The following is a 19503-nucleotide window of genomic DNA, read 5'->3' as shown; positions in this document are numbered from 1 at the left end:
GGAGACAAGTAGGGTTGTGTCATAAGGTCTCAGGAGCCAGTTTGAATAAGTTTCCACTGTCCAAATATGGGACAATTTAAGTTTCAATAGGGATAACTATAGATAATTGAAACCCATCAAATATGTTTAAATCCATGAACACATACAATTTTTTAAACTCACAGATTATCTTCAGAGAATGCTAAAATGTTAATTGTTTTGAAAATTCGTAAATAAAGGTAAAGAATCAGTTATTCTACCCTTTCTATGCAAACAACTGAATGGTTGATGACTTTCTCTTAAAGAAGTTTTCCAGCTAATAAAGAAGGAATGGTAGAATATCACCACATTGCAACCCCTAATGAATTAATGACTCTAGTTGGTGATTACTGATAATTGTTAATATCACAGAATGAGCAGACATTTGCTGTTGCTGGAAGTACACATCACCACCTGTGAAGCAGTCTTGACAAGATAAACTTTAAAAATACAAAAATGATCCTAAATCTGATTAAGTTGTTAGATCAGACTATCCATTACCATAAATACAGGGATCAGAGGAACATATTAAGCTACATCATGGGTGATGCATTTGGCAAAATCCAGAATATGGGAAACTACCAGATTACCTGATTTCTTGAACAACAGCAACAAAAATTGCAAGGGGAAAGGGTTGGGAGGGGCCTATTAAAGGCGATTTAAGAGACATTGTCATCCAGTCACAATGCGTGGGCCTTATTTGGGTCCTGATTCAAACAAACTAATAAAAAATAAACCAGTGGGGGAAATGTGAATACTGCCCAGCAAGTTCATATTAAGGAATTATTGTTCATAATTTTAGATGTGATAATGGTACTGTAGTTGCTCTTTTGTATCCTTTCTTTTAGAGAGTCATAAGTAAGTATTTACAGATGAAATAATATGCTATTTGGATAGGCAAGAGGGGTTGGGTAGAGAGTGTATTGGGATATAGTGATACAGGACTGTCACAAATTGGTAGTTGTTGAAACTTGGTAATTGTTGAGCTTTGTTTTACTCTTCTCTTTACTTTTATTATAGTTTTCTCCTTTATTACAGAAATTACAAAAGTATCTCCTGCAGAGGAGGAACAAATAAGTGATGAGTGAAAATAAGGACGCATAGTCATGATTGTCTTTGGTGTTTGAATACTATGGGTGGAGGGGGGTTGATATTTATGGAGTAAATAAGATCTGTCCCTTAACCTTAGTTGGTAATAAAGTGGAAACTTTAACAGTCTAAAACTTGTGACAAAAGCAGCAGTGCAGTTGGGCATAGAGGAGCATAAAGGAAGACATGGCTGTTCCCATGAGAAAGGTTGGTATAGAACTGAGAACTTTTGAGATGCTTTCTTGTTTTAGGGAGAAAACACTAGATTAGGGATTAGAATGACTGGTATCTAGTTTTAGCTTTACCATTTTACTGTATACTTTACTTTGGATAAGTCACTTCATCCTTCTACTTTAACTGCCTCATTCAGAGATTAGAGAATGAAGCCTTTCCTATCTACATTGAAGACTTGATGTGAGAATAAAATGACTTAATGTGTGGAAAAGCACTTTGTAAACTATATGTTCCTGTTAGACGATACTCCTGCTATAGTCATTAAAAGAATGTAAAAAGGGGGAACATATGTCATTTTTTTCTGTTTTAGTGGGGCTTTTTTCCCATTTACTTTTTAAAAATTATGATTAAAGATATATATAACATAACAGTTACCATTTTAACTAATTTTAAGTGTACATTTACATTGTTGTGCAACCGTCACCACCATCCATCTCCAGAACTGTTCATCTTCCCCAGTGGAAACTCTGCACCCGTCAAACCCTAACTCTCCAGCCACTGGCAACCCCCATTCTTCTTTCTGTCTCTCTGATTTTAACTGTTCTAGGTACCTCATGTAAATAGCATCATATAATATTTGTCCTTCTGTGCCTAGGTTTATTTCACTTAACATAATATCCTCGAGGGTTATCTATGTTGTGCTATGTTATGATAATTTCCTTTTTAAGGCTAATATTCCATTGTATGTGTATATCACACTCTGTTTATCCATCTGTCTGTCAATGGACATTTAGTTTGCTTCCACCTTTTGAGTGTACAAATTTATGTTTGAATCTCTGTTTTCTTTTTAGGGAATATATATAGCCAGAGGTGGGATTGCTGGATCACATGGTAATTCTACATTTAATTTTTTGAAGAATCAGTGTGGGTTTTTTGACAATTACTTTTTGCTTATGGATTTTGAAACATCTCAACAGAGTAATGTTTGAGGCTGTATTACACTGTGATCCATGTGTCTTTTTTCTAGGAGATTTTTTTTTTCTCCCAAGAACTTAGTGCAATTTTTAAATCGCAGTATTCTAAGAGGCTTAGACTATATACAAAGAATATGGATCCTGGGAAACAATTTTTAGACTGAAAAGCTTAAAGAATGATTATGGACAAGTCTTTCCTTATTAAGTGGTTGGGTGTTTTTTTTTAATGACTTCATTTACCGGTTTTCAACTCAGTGCTTCCTATATGCAAGGTGCTATCCTATGTGCTGAGGATTTAAGTTGCATAAATGAAATTCTGGCTCTGTGTTAAGTGGAGCTTTACATTGTAGCATGAGACAATTAACAAGCAAACAAGTATATAATTTCAAGTGCTGAAAAGTGCTATAAAGAAAAATAGACTGAAGAAACGGGAGAGAGAATCATGGGATGGGATGGAATATTGTTTTACAGAAGATAATTAGGGAAGGCCTCTTTGGGGAGATGACATTTGAGCAAAGACCTAAATCAAGTGAGAGAGTGAACCATGTGAAGACATTGTGGAAAAGTTTTCCAGATAAAGGGAATAGCAGGTCCCAAGGTAGGAGCTTCTAAAGGAGACAACTAAGGAGTTAAATGAAGACCAATGTCAAACACTACCCAGTACCTATATGAGGAGGTGGATTTGTTTATAATATCTCATTGGAAAGAAAAGTTAAAAAAAAATAAAGATGGAAAAAATGTTAGGGAAGTTTATTTGTATATTCTGTTGATTTTAGAAAATACAGTACATCTATTCATTTGTGGGTTGGGAGATGGTGACAAGACATTGCTGCTGACAAGACATTCCAACAATGATTACCACATAGAGGACATACCCTCTTCCTCTGAGGTGTGATTTTTTTTGGCACAGTGAACCCAGTGTTATCTTCTATTCAGAGAAGGCAGAAATGAAACAACTGATAAAGAGAATCTCAGTTTCAAGAAGTGATCTCCAACAATCTTAGTTAATAAAATACTTTAATATCCAAGATACCTTACTGATAGTATGTGTGACAATAATGCAAAACTATATGGAGAACTCACGGGCTCAGACACATTAAGAATTGGGGGAGAGCCTGGATATCACCTTTGTTTCCCTGAAGAGCTGTGCAGTAATGCAAAGTTATGCCAGAAATGGCTTTGGGCCTCAAAAAATGAGAATTGTCACTTCTTAGACTCTCCATTTTTTGTAGACATTGATAGGACATTTATAAATAATACCCTCAATCAGAAGTAGATGAATTACCATATTGAGAGAATGCTGTATTATAGTACATGTCTGAGTGTTACCTGTAGAAATGAAAATATTATAGTCATCTCTCAGTATCAGAGGGGGATTGATTCCAGGATCCCCACAGATACCAAAATCTGTGTACGCTAAAGTCCCTTACATATAACGGCACAGTGCTTGCATATGACGTACGCATATCCTCCCATATACTTCAGATCATCTCTGGATTACTTATAATACCTAATACAATGTAAATGCCATATAAATAGTTGACAGTATGTGGCAAATTCAAGTTTTGCTTTTTGGAACATTCTGGAATTTTTTCCCAAATATTTTTTATCCACAGTTGATTGAATCTGCAGGTGCAGAACCCGTGGATACAGGAGGCCAACTATATTAGGAAACTCTTGTTTTGGATTTCTTCTTTTATGTATTCTCTGTTTGCATTATTTCTTCTTTGGTATGTCTTTCTGGGACCTCAAGCCCGTTCTCTTATTACTCCCAGTTCACCCACAAATTGCTGCTTCTGTGTTTCTTCTTAGTTCACAGAATGGCTAACCACCCAGTCATGCAAAGTAGACCTCATCATCATTCCCTTTTTCCTCTCTACCACCACCCTCACCAATATGGTGAACATTTACTATGTGTTCTATGTTGAGGACTCCATGTGAGTTATCTTAATTTTCTGTTATAGATGTATTAAACAAATACAAAACAGTGTTTTAAGATGCAGACTTGTATTACATAAACAAGACCTAGAATATCTGTTTCAGTCTGATATATTTGGACTGTATCCTCTTCCAGTGTTTCTGCTACAAGTCAGTAGCACAGGATAAGCAGTGGGGTTGAGGAAAGAGAAAAAAAATTTTTATCATAGTTCAAAGAAAGGCCTCATATAATCCTTACTAAGGAAAGAATTTGTCTGATTTTCTACTTCTTCTTTTACCTAAGAGACATTGTTGATCTCTCTGTAAGAGGGTCCTTCATAACTGAAGTTTGTCAAAACTTGTTCATCATCAAACTGACAGGTACTTCTTTCACTAGGACTACTGGATGCAAGATTCTTCCTAACTATAGACTTCAGGAAACTTCTAGGAGGAACACATCTTCATTTGACATGCCAGCAAAGATTCTTTAAACATCAGAGGTTTTCTTACAGGCAAAAGCCTATCAGAATGAAGTGAGTGGCCATTATTAAGGCCAATGCCCCATTATATATAGCTTTATCTTTCCTGAAAATTTAAACTACCAGCCCCGCCCCCACCATATTTATTTGGACTCCATTACTCTGATTGATGTGAGGGAAGAATAGAATTATAGTACAGAATTATCTCCAGCTCCTAAACCATTATTATCCTCCCATTTATAAGAACTTGAATAATTCATGGGCGCATTCACTTGACTATTTCCTTGATGATCCAGTAGTTTGGCATTTGGTGTCCTTATGAAGACTGCCCTGGATGAAGATACCTTTGAGTGTTTGTATTCATGTTTCTGTTTTGTTCTTTATTCTCCTCTTCTCTATATGCAGACATAGTCTCAGGCTTACTGTCAGATTCACCAGCATGTTTTTTTACATTTCCAACTCTACCAGTGGAGCCCATCAACAAGAAATATGCCCTCGCATTTTTCTTTTTAACATTTGCTAAGTTGGTGTCAGATAATCTGAATTTTTGTGTCTTTGAATGAAATTTTTAAGAAATTCCATGTTTTTCTTTTAAATTCAGTGCTTTGAATGTGTTCTCTGATTTCATCTGTAGTTCTTTCTGCAAATCCTCTGTAAATTGAAATCAAGACTCAGATTTCTCATTGCCTTTTCCAAGTCATCCAGAGCTGCTTTTCTGGATACTACTAAACCAACAGTAAAAACAGTTATACCCTATTAGAACAGTGATTTCATTTATTCACTCAAATATTGTGTGCCTGGCTCAAACTAATCTTCTATGATGAACACAAAAATCCCAAATGGTACCATTACCATAACAGACGATTGAACAAGTTTTGCAGTCTGACTTGGAGGCCTCATAATAATTTTCTGACCCCTGTTTGTAGGCTCTTTTTCCTACCTGTTAGAGAAAATTTATTCTGCTGCTTCTAGAGCTACCTCAGTTTCGGGGAATGTACTTGCTGGAAGAAGACAGCAGAGGCTTTGGTGTTGGGGATAGTTGGGCCAAGCAGCTCCTGCACTAGCCACTGTGGGCGGCACTGCTGTGGCCCAGGCTGCTCCGTCGGGCCACACTTAACTCTGCCAGAGACCCAGACAAGGGGATAAGCAAGGCCCGGGGATCGAGAATCAGGCTTTCCTCAGGGAGCAACCTTTTCAGCCCTTTATTCTCACTTTTCCACCCATTACTTCAGGAGGATATTATTCTGAGCCTTTAGGTCCACATGACTCATTTTGAGTATGAGCTCTGAGGTAAAGAGGGCAGAGTAAGAGGTCCATTCACATCTTCACAGTGTAGCCACATAGATCCTTTACTTAGCAATTTCCAGGAATTGATCTTCAACTTTAAGTATTGGAAACTGAGTTTTTCAGAATATCTTAACATCTGTAAGATGTATTGCATCCAGGCCAGATCAAGCCTGGTACAAGACCAGGCCCTCAAATGAAAGCTCTTCTCTTGTGATGGGCTACTTCTGCTTTCCAGTTTCAGTCCATATTATCTTATTTAATTCTTAAAACAACCTTGTGCAGTAGGTTATATTATCCTCATTTTAAAGATTAAAAAAAAGGCCAGGTCCTATTAACACTTTCCTGACTGGAACAGGTTTCCTCTAATAAGTTTTCCTGCATCAAGTGTCCTCTGCCTTCAGGTCATCTAGTAATCTTCTAAAGCACAAATATAATGGTACTTCTCTCCTGCTATTCTATGCTTTCCTCCAGTAGTCCCCCCACTGTGTTCTGAATAAAGGGCCACACCTTAGTATGGGATTTGAGGCTTTTTGATCCAACTGCTACTCATATACTCAAACATATGTACTCCCTAGGCCTTAGACACATTATTTACCAATATTCATGATAATAGCTAACATTTGTTGGCTCAAATAATGTGTGTTTACTTTGTGTTCTGTGGTGGATGGTAAGGATTCTAATTAAATAAGCTGAAGACCTACCCTGAGAAACTTATAATTTAGTGGAAATGTAATTATGCTGCAGTATTAGTAGATAATAGAGGATTAGGATAATAAGAACTGGGAGTGGGACACTGGGATGAGAGGTGTTACTGCTTATTCATCTGGTTCTTCTACCTTGAATGACCTTTCCTTTTTTACTTAATGCATTTTTATTAAGTCCTGAAGATCTGGCTCTAAACTGAGAAGCCAGAACAATAGTCTTTTTAATTTCGTAAGAAGTCATACTCAGAATGCAATCCACTGCTGTATTCCTAGGCCTATGAAAGTACCTAGCACATGGCAGGTGCTCATAATTGGATGGATGGATGATGGATGGTTGGATGATCAGGCTTAAAAAATGTTCCTCATCTTACCATCAAGGAACGTGTAGTCTAGCTGTAAATATCCAGAAAGGCACTTTGGCTTTGATTTCATAAGCTATCCTTTCAGTTAAGTCATTTCTTGCTTTATATGAGAGATCCTTTTAAGTGCCAAAAGTAACACTGCCAGGTGTGTACTCACTTCCCATTTCTGGAATGGAACTATATTTGTCTGCTCTGGAAATTTTCCTTCAAACATTTAGGAGAAAAAAAAATGAAAGATAGCATTGTTCATGGATACATAAGAGCCTGAATGCCAAGCCTGATTCTGCAATTTTTCAGCTCTGTGACTTTGGGTAAGTAACCAAGCCTTCCATACCTGCTTTACCTAATCTCCCAAGTCTCTCTTTGTGTAAAGTGGGGATAATAACAGGCTGGCACCTCATATTATTGAGAATATTAAAGGAGTTAATTCATTTAAACTGCTCAGTACTCAGTAACTGGTGGGTGTTATAATAATTAATAAGTCACAATTTACATGTATCTCTTCAGATTTTTATTTCTATAAGAAGCTAATAGGGAGAGGGTATAGCTCTCTGTTGGTAAACTGTATGCTTAGCGTGTATGAAGTCCTGGGTTCAATCCCCAGTACCTCCACTAAAAATAAATAAATAAACCTAATTACTTCCCCCCCCAATAAATAAATAAATCACAAATAAAAAATAAATTGAAAAGAAGCTAATAGCAAACATTTAAATTCTAGTTATACACGTCAAATTTAAGCATTTAATATAAACCAAAATGAATGGTAATTCTGGAATCTAGGTGGGTGATGGAGGCTTGGGGGCTCATATACTATTCCCTTATGTATAGTTTTGAAATTTTTCATGATACAATTTAAAATCAGAAATATGTAAATATGAAAAAGCAAGTAACATTTTTTTCTAGACATAAAGATTAAAATGCACTACATTATTTCTGGCAAATGTTATGATTTTATAAAATACTGTTTATTTCATTTGATGTTGAAGTATTTTTATATATATTTTATTAATGGTTGATAAAATGAAACATTTCTGAAGTGGAAGGATTTTGCCTGTTTGAATTTTTTTCGGATGAGCTCTGTGATGCTTGAAGATAAATGTAGTAATAATAAATCTACTTTACTTTACCTGGAAGAGGTTTCCTTAGGTGAATTTTTAATCTTAGCCAACAGCTTCACAACTGTTTTTTGGATGAGAAGTTTTTTGATGGCAATGTTTATGATCTTTTTTCAAACTTTTAAAAGTTGTGGTAAAACACACATAACGCAGAATATACCATCTTAACAATTTTTAAGTGTACAGTTCAATAGTATATTTATACTGTTGTGTATCTGTTGCTACTATTCATCTCCAGAACTCTTTATCTTTCAAAACTGAAACCCTCTACTCATTAAACACTAACTCCCCACTCCCTCCATCCCCGCAGTCCCTGGAAACCACCATTCTACTTTCTGTCTCTATGATTTTTATTACTCTAAGTGTCTCATATAAGGGAAATCATACACTATATGTCTTTTTTTGTGATTGGCTTATTTCACTTAGCATAATGTCTTCAAAGTTCGTCCATGTTGTAGCATGTATCAGAATTTCCTTCCTTTTTAAGGCTTAATAATATTCCATTGTTTTGCTTATTCATCAGTTGATGGACACTTGGGTTGCTTCCATGTTTTAGCTACTGTGAATAATGCTGCTGTGAACATGGGTGTACAAATATGTCTTTGATATCCTGCTTTCAACTCTTTTAGGTGTATAGCCATAAGTGAAACTGCTGGATCATATGGTAAATCCATTTTTAATATTTTGAGGAACTGCTATGCTGTTTTCCACAGTAGCTATTTCCACAATATATTATTTTATGTTCCCACCAACAGTACACAAAGTTTCCAGTTTCTCTACATCCTTGCCTAATACTTGTTATTTTCTATTTCATTGATAATAGCCATCCAAAGAGTTTTCAGGGGGTATCTCATTGTGGTTTTGATTTGTATTTCCCAAATGATGCGTGATGTTGTCTTTTCATGTGCTTATTTGGACAGTCATGTATCGTCTTTGGAGAAATGTCTATTTAAATTCTTTTCCCATTTTTGAAGGTTGTTTTATGTTGTTGTTGAGTTGTAGGAAGTCTATATATCCTGAATGTTAATCCCTTGTCAGATATATGATTTGCAAATATTTTCTCTCATTCTATGGGGTTATAGTTCACTTTCAAAAATAAGGTTGACCAAAATAAAATTGAAGTCCCTTTCAGCTCCATGAATCTGACTTCTCTGACTTAATAAATATGTTTAGTGGAACCTAATTTTGCCTTTCCTTAATTGAGTTGCTGCTATCATAAACATTGTTGTTCTGTGTCACTGGAATGATAAGGGTTTGTGGTGCTGGGTGGAGTTCATCTACCTCTATATTGTTGGCCCCAGAGAGATGTATGAGCCTAGTTAGTAGTTTTCTAAACTCGATCTGAAATCTGACTTCAAAAATCTCATCTATTTGAATATGCCTTCAGAAGGGAAAGGTCTCTTGCTGGTTGCTTCTGACTTGCTGTCCAGTTTCTTTTTGTTTTGTTCTTCTTATAATGTATCCAAGGATAGAACTACAGGGTACAGCAATACCTGTGACCTTAGACAAGTTACTAACCTCTCAGACTCATCAGTTATAAAAATATATAGAGAGAGATAATTAAATGGGTTTAATACATATAAAGGCTCTAAGAACAGAGTCTGGCATATAGTAACCCTCAGTAAGTGTTAGTTATTAGGTAAAAACATGGTTGGAAATGAGTATGGGCATAGGAAATCATATTCTTCTAACTTGATTTTTTTTCTTTTTAAACTTTATTTCTAGCTGCTCTGGAAATTTGAGATTTGGCTATAGAGGTAACCATCCATTCATCCTACTTTGTCGCATTAGGCCTGGGCTGTACACGTTTTTACATCCCATCTGGTTTGTACCCTTTTTCACTCAAGCATCCCTATTTGAATGATACGATTTGAATGATGTGGTCATCTAAGATTTGACAGGCGTGAAGTATTACTGTAGTTTTACATTTCTTTTTCATTATGAATTGTTTTTAATAGTCACATGTGCCCCACATTCTTGTCTTTTTATAATTATCCCTAATAATCAGACTAAGTGGAAAACATGCTTGAAATCCGAAGTCCAATTGCTTTGTTTTCCTCCGTACACTAACATTTAATATAGAAATAACTTCCTTCTCCATTCTCATTTTCCAAATCAGTAAGTCTTACAATGAATTTTAGGAACTCTATTTTGACTTATTTTATAGATGTTGCAAACCATACATCTCAGTTTCAATTTATAAAAACTGAGACTCATAGAAGTTAAATGTAACTTATCCCACTTAAGTGGTAGATTAGTAACAAGAGAGAGAACTCTATCCCAGATACCTGACACTCATTGTTCTCTCTGCTGCCTAAAGCAGAAAAAAGTGTTTTTATGGCAAAGGTTGGGGTTTTCCAAAGTGTGTTATGTAAGTCCATTTCTTTAATGCTTTGTGGGGCAAAGGAGCTCCTTTAGATTATGCTGGCTACTTCCTCTTGAAGGTTCATAATGCACCTTAGTACTTTAAAGATGCTAAAAAGTTCTGAGGTGAAGAAACCTGTCTGGCTTTGATAAATTCTGGATTTTCCAAATATTGGGAAAACTCTTTGGAAGTGCTAGCCTAGGGATTTTTGGGGAGAGAGAGGTTGATTTTTGTTTTTAAAATCTTTATTTATGGAGTTGGTAATTCTCTCTGTTGCATTCAGCATGATTTTTTCCCCTTCAATTGGCTCTGCTACAATCACTGCATCTTTTTTAAAGCCAGTTAAATCATCTGATTGAGATTGGTCATGTCAACTGTTAACAGAAGGAGCTCCCTCAGAAAGATGATTCTAGAAAAAGGATTTATCAGCTTTTTAGGGCCATTTGCATCCTGTGGGCCTCTCCTAGTCCCATAGGCCCTCTCTTTTTCCCTTTCCTTTCTGTCATATCATCCAAAGATTAGAGTTTATCCTGTTTTATATAGGAGACAAAGCTTGCCTGGAATGAAAACATCCCTGGAGAGATAAGACTGTGACTAAGTCTCACTCCAGCTTCTAAAGACAGAGGATTAGATTAAGAAGTAAATAGCATAATACTGGCATAGGGTTTTGGTTTCCTAAGAAATAAATTAAGTTGTTCCTTGAGAATTTTGAGAAATACGGCTTTGGCACTAGAGCTGCTTAGTCAGGGTTACCCCTAGGATTTGGAATTGAGAACACAGGGTGGACTTAAAGGGTTATGTCTGATCCAGAAAAAAATCTCTCCCACCTGGTCTTTCCAAGGCCTATGTTTATTTTAGTATCAGAGTTCTAGTAGGAGATGTGAATGTCACCCAAATCAGTTCATCTTGAAGGAGATTCCCACTGACTAGGAGCTTCTAGGAAGAGACTCTGTCCCTAAGTCCCAAAGACATTTTTATTTCAAGCCACCTCACCAGGGTAAGACCCCAGCTGTCCCTTTGGTGCTAATTATAGTGGCAAATAGCCAAGCATCTGTATCTCAGCGGTGACTTCTCCAGTGCTTGCTGTGTGTTCTTGTGTCTTCAGTGGGGTTGGTGATACCTTGTAACCCTTCTGTGGTTGCTTTAGAATATCTAATTAAGTTCATCGTAAAATAAAACTTTTTCATTTTTTAAGGCATTTTGGCATGGTTTAAATCTCAAGCAAACCAATGTAATAATGTTTTGTGTCCCTGCAAACCTTGCAAAATTCTCAGATGAAGATAATTCTTGTGTGTGCGTGTGCATATATGTGATGAAGTGAGAATAGTTAACTCTGTCCACTTCTGTGGATACTGTGACCTTTATTCATCTGGAAGCAAAGCTCAATTTTTCCTTGGTTTGTTTCAACAATGTATTTTGTGCTATGTTAGTGAGTTTACTCTGTAATCATTAGAAATCAAAAAACAAAACAAAACAATCCAAAATAAAATGAAGCAATATGGAACTTTAGGAATGAGTAAAGAAGGAAGTGGGACGAGGACTACCATAGGTGACACTTTAGAAACACTTTGTTAGCTCTTTCTACCATCCACCATTACTTCTAGACTCAAAGCTCATCTTTTTAATCTTTTTTTTTGTTCTCATGTTGGCTTATTTTGCATGTTTTTATTCTGTATTTTTCTTAATATATTCAGATTTTTTGAGAGAGGACTGTCTGTGTTGTTTTTATGTCTTAAATACAAATCTTTAGTAAATGAGACTAGAATTTGACTTAAATGAGGCCACAAACTTGGCTTCCAGGACCCTAATTTCTTTTAATTTTTAATACTTAACTATAGTTGATTAACAATATTGTGTTAATTTCTGATGTACAGGTATATTGTGTAAGTTTCAGATTCTTTTCCATTATCAGTTATCACAAGATACTTAATATAGTTCCCTGTGCTATACAATAAATCCTTGGTGTTTTTCTATTTTATATATAGTGGTGTGTATCTGTTCATCTCATACTCCTAATTCTTCCCCCTCCCTTTTTCCCCTTTGGTAACCATAAATTTGCTTTCTGTATCTGTGAGTCTGTTTCTGTTTATTTACAAAAATTGATTTGTATTATTTTGTTAGTGATCCTGTTTTCTTTTAAAGAACCACTAAAAATGTGTGATAAAACCTTGACGCTTTTAAGGAGCTCAGTTTGGAAACTAAGATTTATTAAACGTACTGTTTTTTAAGTTTGAACTGAAATTAACACAGGAGGATTTAGTTTCTATTTGATAAAAATTGACAACATTCAATATGAATTACAAAGAAATAGAAAACTGAATCTACTTACACTAAGCATCAAACTTTAAGAAGACTGACTTTTCTGGAAGTAGTAATTTTCTTGACCATTTAACACTCACAAAACAGTATATTAAACTAGTATATTAAACTCTTTGGGTTCCTTGCTGGGTGGTTCTTAACAGAACGTACTGTCACATCTCTGGCTGCCATTCATCAGTAGTGTGCACTGAGGTAAAAAGTCTATTGTGCTGTGTTCTCTTAGGATAGGTAGGTAAATTTCAAATAGCAAATTTAATTTGCTCTCTTGAGTATATGATTTGATTGGAGTTACCGCTACTTTGCGTAATATTTAATTAGTAGAAGGTTTCCCAGTCTTCTCTTGAACACTGTAGGTAGATAATTCTATGCTTAGATAAACAAATTTCTGTATACTTATAGGGGAAAGATTGAAGGAAACCACAAACTTTGAGTGATTTTTCTTAAACTTGAATTCCTAAGGTTACACTGTGTAACAGAAATGAAAATAATTTCCAAGAATCTTGACATAGTTCTGTTTTCCAGCATGTTTTTTGTGATGTATGTGTGTGTATTTAACTCTTATTTGTTAAAACATTTCATCCTTCATTATGAGGCTAGATTAAACTGCCTACTGGTTGGTTCCAGTAATAGATTGTAAATTATGTTTTCTCTTGAACCATTATCCCTTTTAGTCAAATAAATTTTATATGTCCAGATGATATAAGGATTTAGAAGTACTCCTATTAACACTCTTCTCTTATAGAGTTTCTTCTGTTTGTGTTTATGTCTCCTGCTGGTAGCTCTTAGAGTTAAGGTTCCATGATGTGGAATTTACTCAATAATTGTTAAAATTAACTCTTACTGGTACTGCCCTGTCCATGTTAAGTCATAATATGAGGTAAAAGAAAGTAGTGTTTTTATTTCAGGGCTTTATAGGGAAGATAGATAAAAGTTTTGGGGTTTTTTTATGTCTCCCCACTGTATTTATTATAACTTCTCTCAAAATTACTATAGAACAAGTAGCCTAAAGATAATTTAGCTTTTTTTGTTTGTTTTTATTGAAGTATGGTTGATTTACAATGTGTTAGTTTCTGGTGTCCAGCATAGTGATTCAGTCATATGTGTATATGTATGCATAATCTTTTTTATGTTCTTTTTCATTATAGGTTATTACAAGATATTGAATATAGTTCCCTGTGCTGTGCTATACAGTAGGACCTTATTGTTTATCTGTTTTACGTATAGTAGTTTGTATCTGCTAATCCTAATCTCCTAATTTATCCCTCTCCCAGCCCAGTAATTTAGTTTTAACTGTCCACCTTTCCTTTCCCCCACTTCCAGTAAAATGCCCAATTACACAGGTTAAGGATCAATTTAAACAATTTTATATAAAGTAGAAAAACAGCAGACCACTCAATTATCTGCATTTTGTATGTCTGCATCAACATACATGTATTTGTAGTACTGGTATCAACCTCTTAAGTGTTTGTAAATTTCTGAGAATATTAGATTATAACGATTGGTGGTTGCCTCTAAGGATTATAATTTTTTTAAATTTCTTTTTAGTCTAAATACTTTTCTCTGTGATTTGAAATACTCTTTCTGTAACTATATTTAAATAAGTCTGATATACCACTTTTTACTTTCTTAGAAAATATATAATTGGTACATTTTATGGCTCAAAATTGCAACTAGCACTGATTCATAATTCAAGTTTAACTATTTACATTTTCTGGAATTTTTACATGTGAATTTGACAGCATATCATTATTTGCAAACAAAAGCAGTTTTCGGTTGTTTGCTTTTTTTAACTGTGCAATTTGAGATACATTTGAAAAAAATGAATAAAATTATTTTTGTTTTATATCAAGAAATGGATGAAAAGAGGCTACTGGATCCAGGGTTGAAAGTTCATAAAGGCCTCTGGGATTACACTCTGAAGAACCAGCAGATGGAATGCCTGAGTGACTGAAGAAAATGGGTGCTAATGCATCTAACTATCCTCATTCATGTTCCCCGAGGGTAGGGGGAAATTCTCAAGCCCAACAGACTTTTATAGGTAACTGTTTCAGTTTTCTTTTGTGAATGTAAATAGAATTGTATTTTCAGTGGTCTTTTTAGATAAAAGAGGATTGAGCTATGGTAAAAGTTATGTATAATAATTCTGTAGCATCCAGCTATTTTCCCAGAAAATGTAAATCTGATTTATATGATTTTTATCCTAACCACTCTGCCATAGCACAATTGATTTTTTTTCTTTGGTTGTCTTAACAATAATTGCCAGTTACCCTAGGAAAACTAGCAATCTCTGTTGGTGTGAAAAATAGCAAAATATATATTTCTTGTGTCTTGGTCCATTTATTTTGCCCATACAAATGCAGCCTTGGTGTAGTTAAGAAGGAAAAAAAAGAAATATTTCACAATTATATATAAGTAATATTCTTAATTTACAAATCTGCCTCTTACTTCCCAAAAATCCATGATGAAGATCTGTGATACCCTTGATAGCCAAAGAATCAACAATGTTTTTTACAGTTAATAATGTACTTTGTTTGTCCCTGTTCCTTATTTAATATAAAAATGAATTCTTTGAACTTTTTATCTTCCTTTGTTAAAAAAAAAAGTCAATTTTATTTATTTGAATGGTTCATGAATGTCTGTCTGTAAGAAATTTTTACCACAAAATACGTGTTAAGTTGAATGTTGAAAACTACTGCTAAGAAAAAAGAAACAAATTTTCATTTGTTTAATTTCCTTCTTAGGAACATCATCCTATTCTCAGCAAGGCTATGGTTGTGAATCAAAATTATATAGCCTTGACCATGGCCATGAGAAACCACAAGACAAAAAAAAGAGAACCTCTGGCCTTGCCACCCTCAAAAAGAAGTTTATCAAGCGTCGGAAATCTAATAGGTCTGCTGATCACGCCAAGCAGATGCGAGAACTCCTCTCTGGGTGGGATGTTAGAGATGTCAATGCATTAGTGGAGGAATATGAGGGAACTTCAGCCTTAAAGGAACTTTCTCTACAAGCCAGTTTGGCTAGACCAGAAGCCCGGACATTGCAGAAAGATATGGCCGACCTTTATGAGTACAAGTATTGTACTGATGTAGACTTAATATTTCAAGAAACTTGTTTTCCTGTTCATCGTGCCATTTTGGCGGCAAGATGTCCATTTTTTAAAACACTACTTTCTTCCTCACCCGAGTATGGGGCAGAGATCATAATGGACATCAATACAGCTGGTATAGATATGCCCATGTTTTCTGCGTTGTTACACTACCTTTATACGGGAGAGTTTGGAATGGAGGACTCAAGGTTTCAGAATGTTGATATCCTCGTTCAGCTTAGTGAAGAATTTGGAACACCAAATTCCCTTGATGTAGATATGCGTGGACTCTTTGATTACATGTGTTATTATGATGTTGTCCTTAGTTTTTCTTCAGACTCTGAACTGGTTGAAGCTTTTGGTGGAAATCAGAACTGTTTAGATGAAGAGCTCAAAGCTCACAAGGCTATTATTTCAGCACGGTCCCCATTTTTTCGAAATTTATTGCAAAGGAGGATACGGACTGGTGAAGAAATCACAGACCGAACTTTGAGGACTCCCACAAGAATTATATTAGATGAGTCCATTATACCAAAAAAATATGCGAAAGTTATATTACACTGTATGTATACCGACATGGTGGACCTCTCCGTTTTGCACTGTAGCCCCTCTGTGGGGAGTCTCAGTGAAGTTCAGGCTCTCGTCGCAGGGAAGCCAAACATGACTAGGGCAGAAGAAGCCATGGAACTTTACCACATAGCATTGTTCTTGGAATTTAACATGCTTGCACAAGGTATGAAATTCTGATTTTTAATCTTGATTTCTAGAATTACATATTTGTCTTCCAAATTAAAAACACAACCAATACATTGCATGATTTCAGTGTTTGGCATACGACAGGGGCAGTTTTTTCAAATCTGTAGTTACGACATCTGAGACAGAATTGAGGGTTAGTATTAATGTGGCTCTTCATTTGGTATTAAAACCAAGCGTTCAAAACTAGTGACTAAGCAACAGATGAGATTGCAGGCTCTTTCTTCCCTAATGTTAGATGATCGGTGTGGGAATATGTAATTACTCAGCTACCACCCACCTGCACCCTGTGTGCCCTAGAGGTTTGAGCTAGCCTTGTTTCCCAGATTTCAAGGTTATTCTTGATCGAAGACTCCTTGGGTAACGGATTCTCATATTTATAGTCAGTGCCTTAATGATGATTAAATGTTTAGAATAAGAATGAAAGTTCATCACAAAAATGAAGATAATCCCATTTGGATACAAATTTATTTGAATCAAACAATTGGGCAAGGTTTCTGATATAAATTTTAAAATATTCTGTATCTTCTTTTCAAGTTCAGCTTGTACATCAAGCAGCAGCCTATAAGGTATGAGGCATACTTAGTGCTTAGACTCACATGCCTTCTTCATTTAATTTAAACTAAAATTTTTAAGTTAGAATGGCACACTTTTTGTGTTATAGGCAAATAAATACATGAAAGTTGCATTAAAAGAATTGTGTATCTGTTGGTAAATATTAGAATCTTAACGTTTCAGAGCTGGAAAGAGACCCTCCCTGTGAGAGCAAAGGGAATTTGCAGACTTGACAGAATGCACTCTTAGCTTTCTGTAGCCGTATATTAAAAGAAAACAAGCTGTATGACATGAAATTACTTGAGAAATTTAGCTAATGAGTATTTGCTAAAAGAACATTATAAGTTGCCAATTAGAAAAGAATGTTTATGGTTTGGGTAAAAGACATTAATTTAGGTAATGAAATCTAAGCACATTTTTCTGACTTGAAAATAATGTGTATTATGTGGCTAAATCAACAAAGTAATAGGACTTTGAGAAATAAAAATAAAAGCCCCAGTTAAGTAACAGTGTCAGTAATAAAATGGGAGAAATTATAAGAAGACATTGATAAGCGTGAATGGGAAAAGTTGAGATTTCTATTACATAAAGAATTTTTAAATCTTATTTTACCATTACCTGTGTAGTAATAGTACTAATTTTGTTTTATTATAATCAAAATGTCATTAAAATATTTTCTTATTTAAAACAAACATTGTTAGTAATAGTAGACTATTTAGATGTCAGACTATAGGAAAATGTTATCAGAAATAACCTAGCATCTTGATCTACCATTCTTTTATTCTGTAAAACCAAATTTGTCAGAAAATGCCTCTACAGAAAAATTTAAAGGTTGCAACATTACCGATAAGATACGATAATCTCTATTTTTCTCAAATTGGTTTTATTTTTTTACAAGTTTAAATAATGAGAAACCAAAGTATATTGTATATACTTTACTGTTTTTAAAAATAGGAGAACATCCCTTAAATATTTTTTTTGTTTTGTTGTTGTTAAGTTCTTAATGAAAAGTAAAATGGTGAGCCAGTTCTTGGATTTTGGATAATACTTGGTTCTTTCATATTAAGTGAGTTAAAATTTTTATATATGTAATTTGGCTAGAAATTGTATTTTTTGGAGCACATTTAATATAAAACAACACTCCTTGCAGTACCTTAATCTTAGTTACTTAAAACAAGCAAACAAATATTCCCTTAAATGTAGCTGTGCATGGCTCTCTGTTTTCTTTCATTATTCAAAATTACGGAGTTTGGGTTATTTGGTATTTTGTTTTTTGCACACCATGTAGGTCTTATCTTTCTCCCACACCCATTATGGATTTAGGGTTTATAATAGACCATAACTTCAATATAATTTTTACCTCATTTCCATGGGAAGGAGAATATTGAGTCACTTGGAGAGGGATTTTATACCATAAAGCATAAGAGCTCAGGCTCTAGAACCAGACAAACTGGATTTGAATCCTTCACTACCATGTTTTAACTTGTTTGACCTTAAAGTAAGTCACCTCTCTAAGCCCCCGTTTTCTCATTTGTAAAATATGAATAGTAACCGTGTAAGGTAGGATTATGAAGATTAAAGAAAATAATATAGTTAAGTGATCTGAGTAGTGCCCAGTACATAGTAAGCATTCTTACTGTCGCATGTTAGCTGCTGAATGATAATCATCACAACATGTAGTACTCACTACCACAGTCTTTTCTGAAACTAATTTTTTAAGTTTTAAAAAATAATTTTATGATTATATTGACTAAACCCCATATCAAGAATATTTTACAGATTTTTTTCTAAGTAATCACTGTTTTTAAGATTTTCTTATAATTTTATCACTAGTGAGTTGGTGTATGCCACTTAGCAAACTATTGTATCTGGCTGTTTGTCACTCAACAGTTATTTTTTCTCTATTAGAGTTCTGCAAGCAGATTAATCTTACAGTAAATACTCTGAGGTATCTATTACCTGTAATGAATTAGCATGTCTCCTATGCATCCAGCATGGTACTAGTTATGTGCCATTTTGGAGACAATTAAGAAAATAGTCACTGAAATAATTTTCTGTGTTCTATGAGTGAGATGAGGACTCCCAGTTAAGAAAGGCTGTGAGACTAACTGTTGGGTAACTTGAGGGTAGGACCAGGCCATATTATTCTCATCTTTGTGTCCCCAGTGCCTGGGGCATAGTAAGTTACTCAGCAAATGTTTATGAATTAACTACTGTTACCTTTTATTCCAGATTAAATTTAACTTTAAAGTTAAAACCCAGTTTTAAAAGGAGACAAATTTTAGCAAGGGAGGCTAGGACCTT

The 19503-nt window shown here is 34.8% G+C and overlaps 1 protein-coding gene across 3 annotated transcripts in view; it reads left to right on the top strand.

Annotated features, from left to right (window-relative positions):
* The window catches only part of BTBD7 (BTB domain containing 7), an 83678-nt gene that overhangs the window by 18847 nt on the left and 45328 nt on the right, over positions 1-19503 (top strand). For all 3 annotated transcript variants that reach the window (XM_032482549.1, XM_032482550.1, XM_006184179.3), the window contains 2 exons: positions 14654-14841; positions 15545-16624. In XM_032482549.1, coding sequence (XP_032338440.1) covers positions 14760-14841; positions 15545-16624 — 1162 coding nt within the window. In that variant the 5' untranslated portion in view covers positions 14654-14759. Of the gene's footprint in view, positions 1-14653; positions 14842-15544; positions 16625-19503 lie in introns of those variants that run through there.

This window comes from Camelus ferus, chromosome 6 (genome assembly GCF_009834535.1).
Source record: "Camelus ferus isolate YT-003-E chromosome 6, BCGSAC_Cfer_1.0, whole genome shotgun sequence".
Taxonomy (NCBI): domain Eukaryota; kingdom Metazoa; phylum Chordata; class Mammalia; order Artiodactyla; family Camelidae; genus Camelus; species Camelus ferus.
The sequence above is the reverse complement of the archived record's forward strand: the minus strand, read 5'-3'. Positions and strand labels throughout refer to the sequence as shown.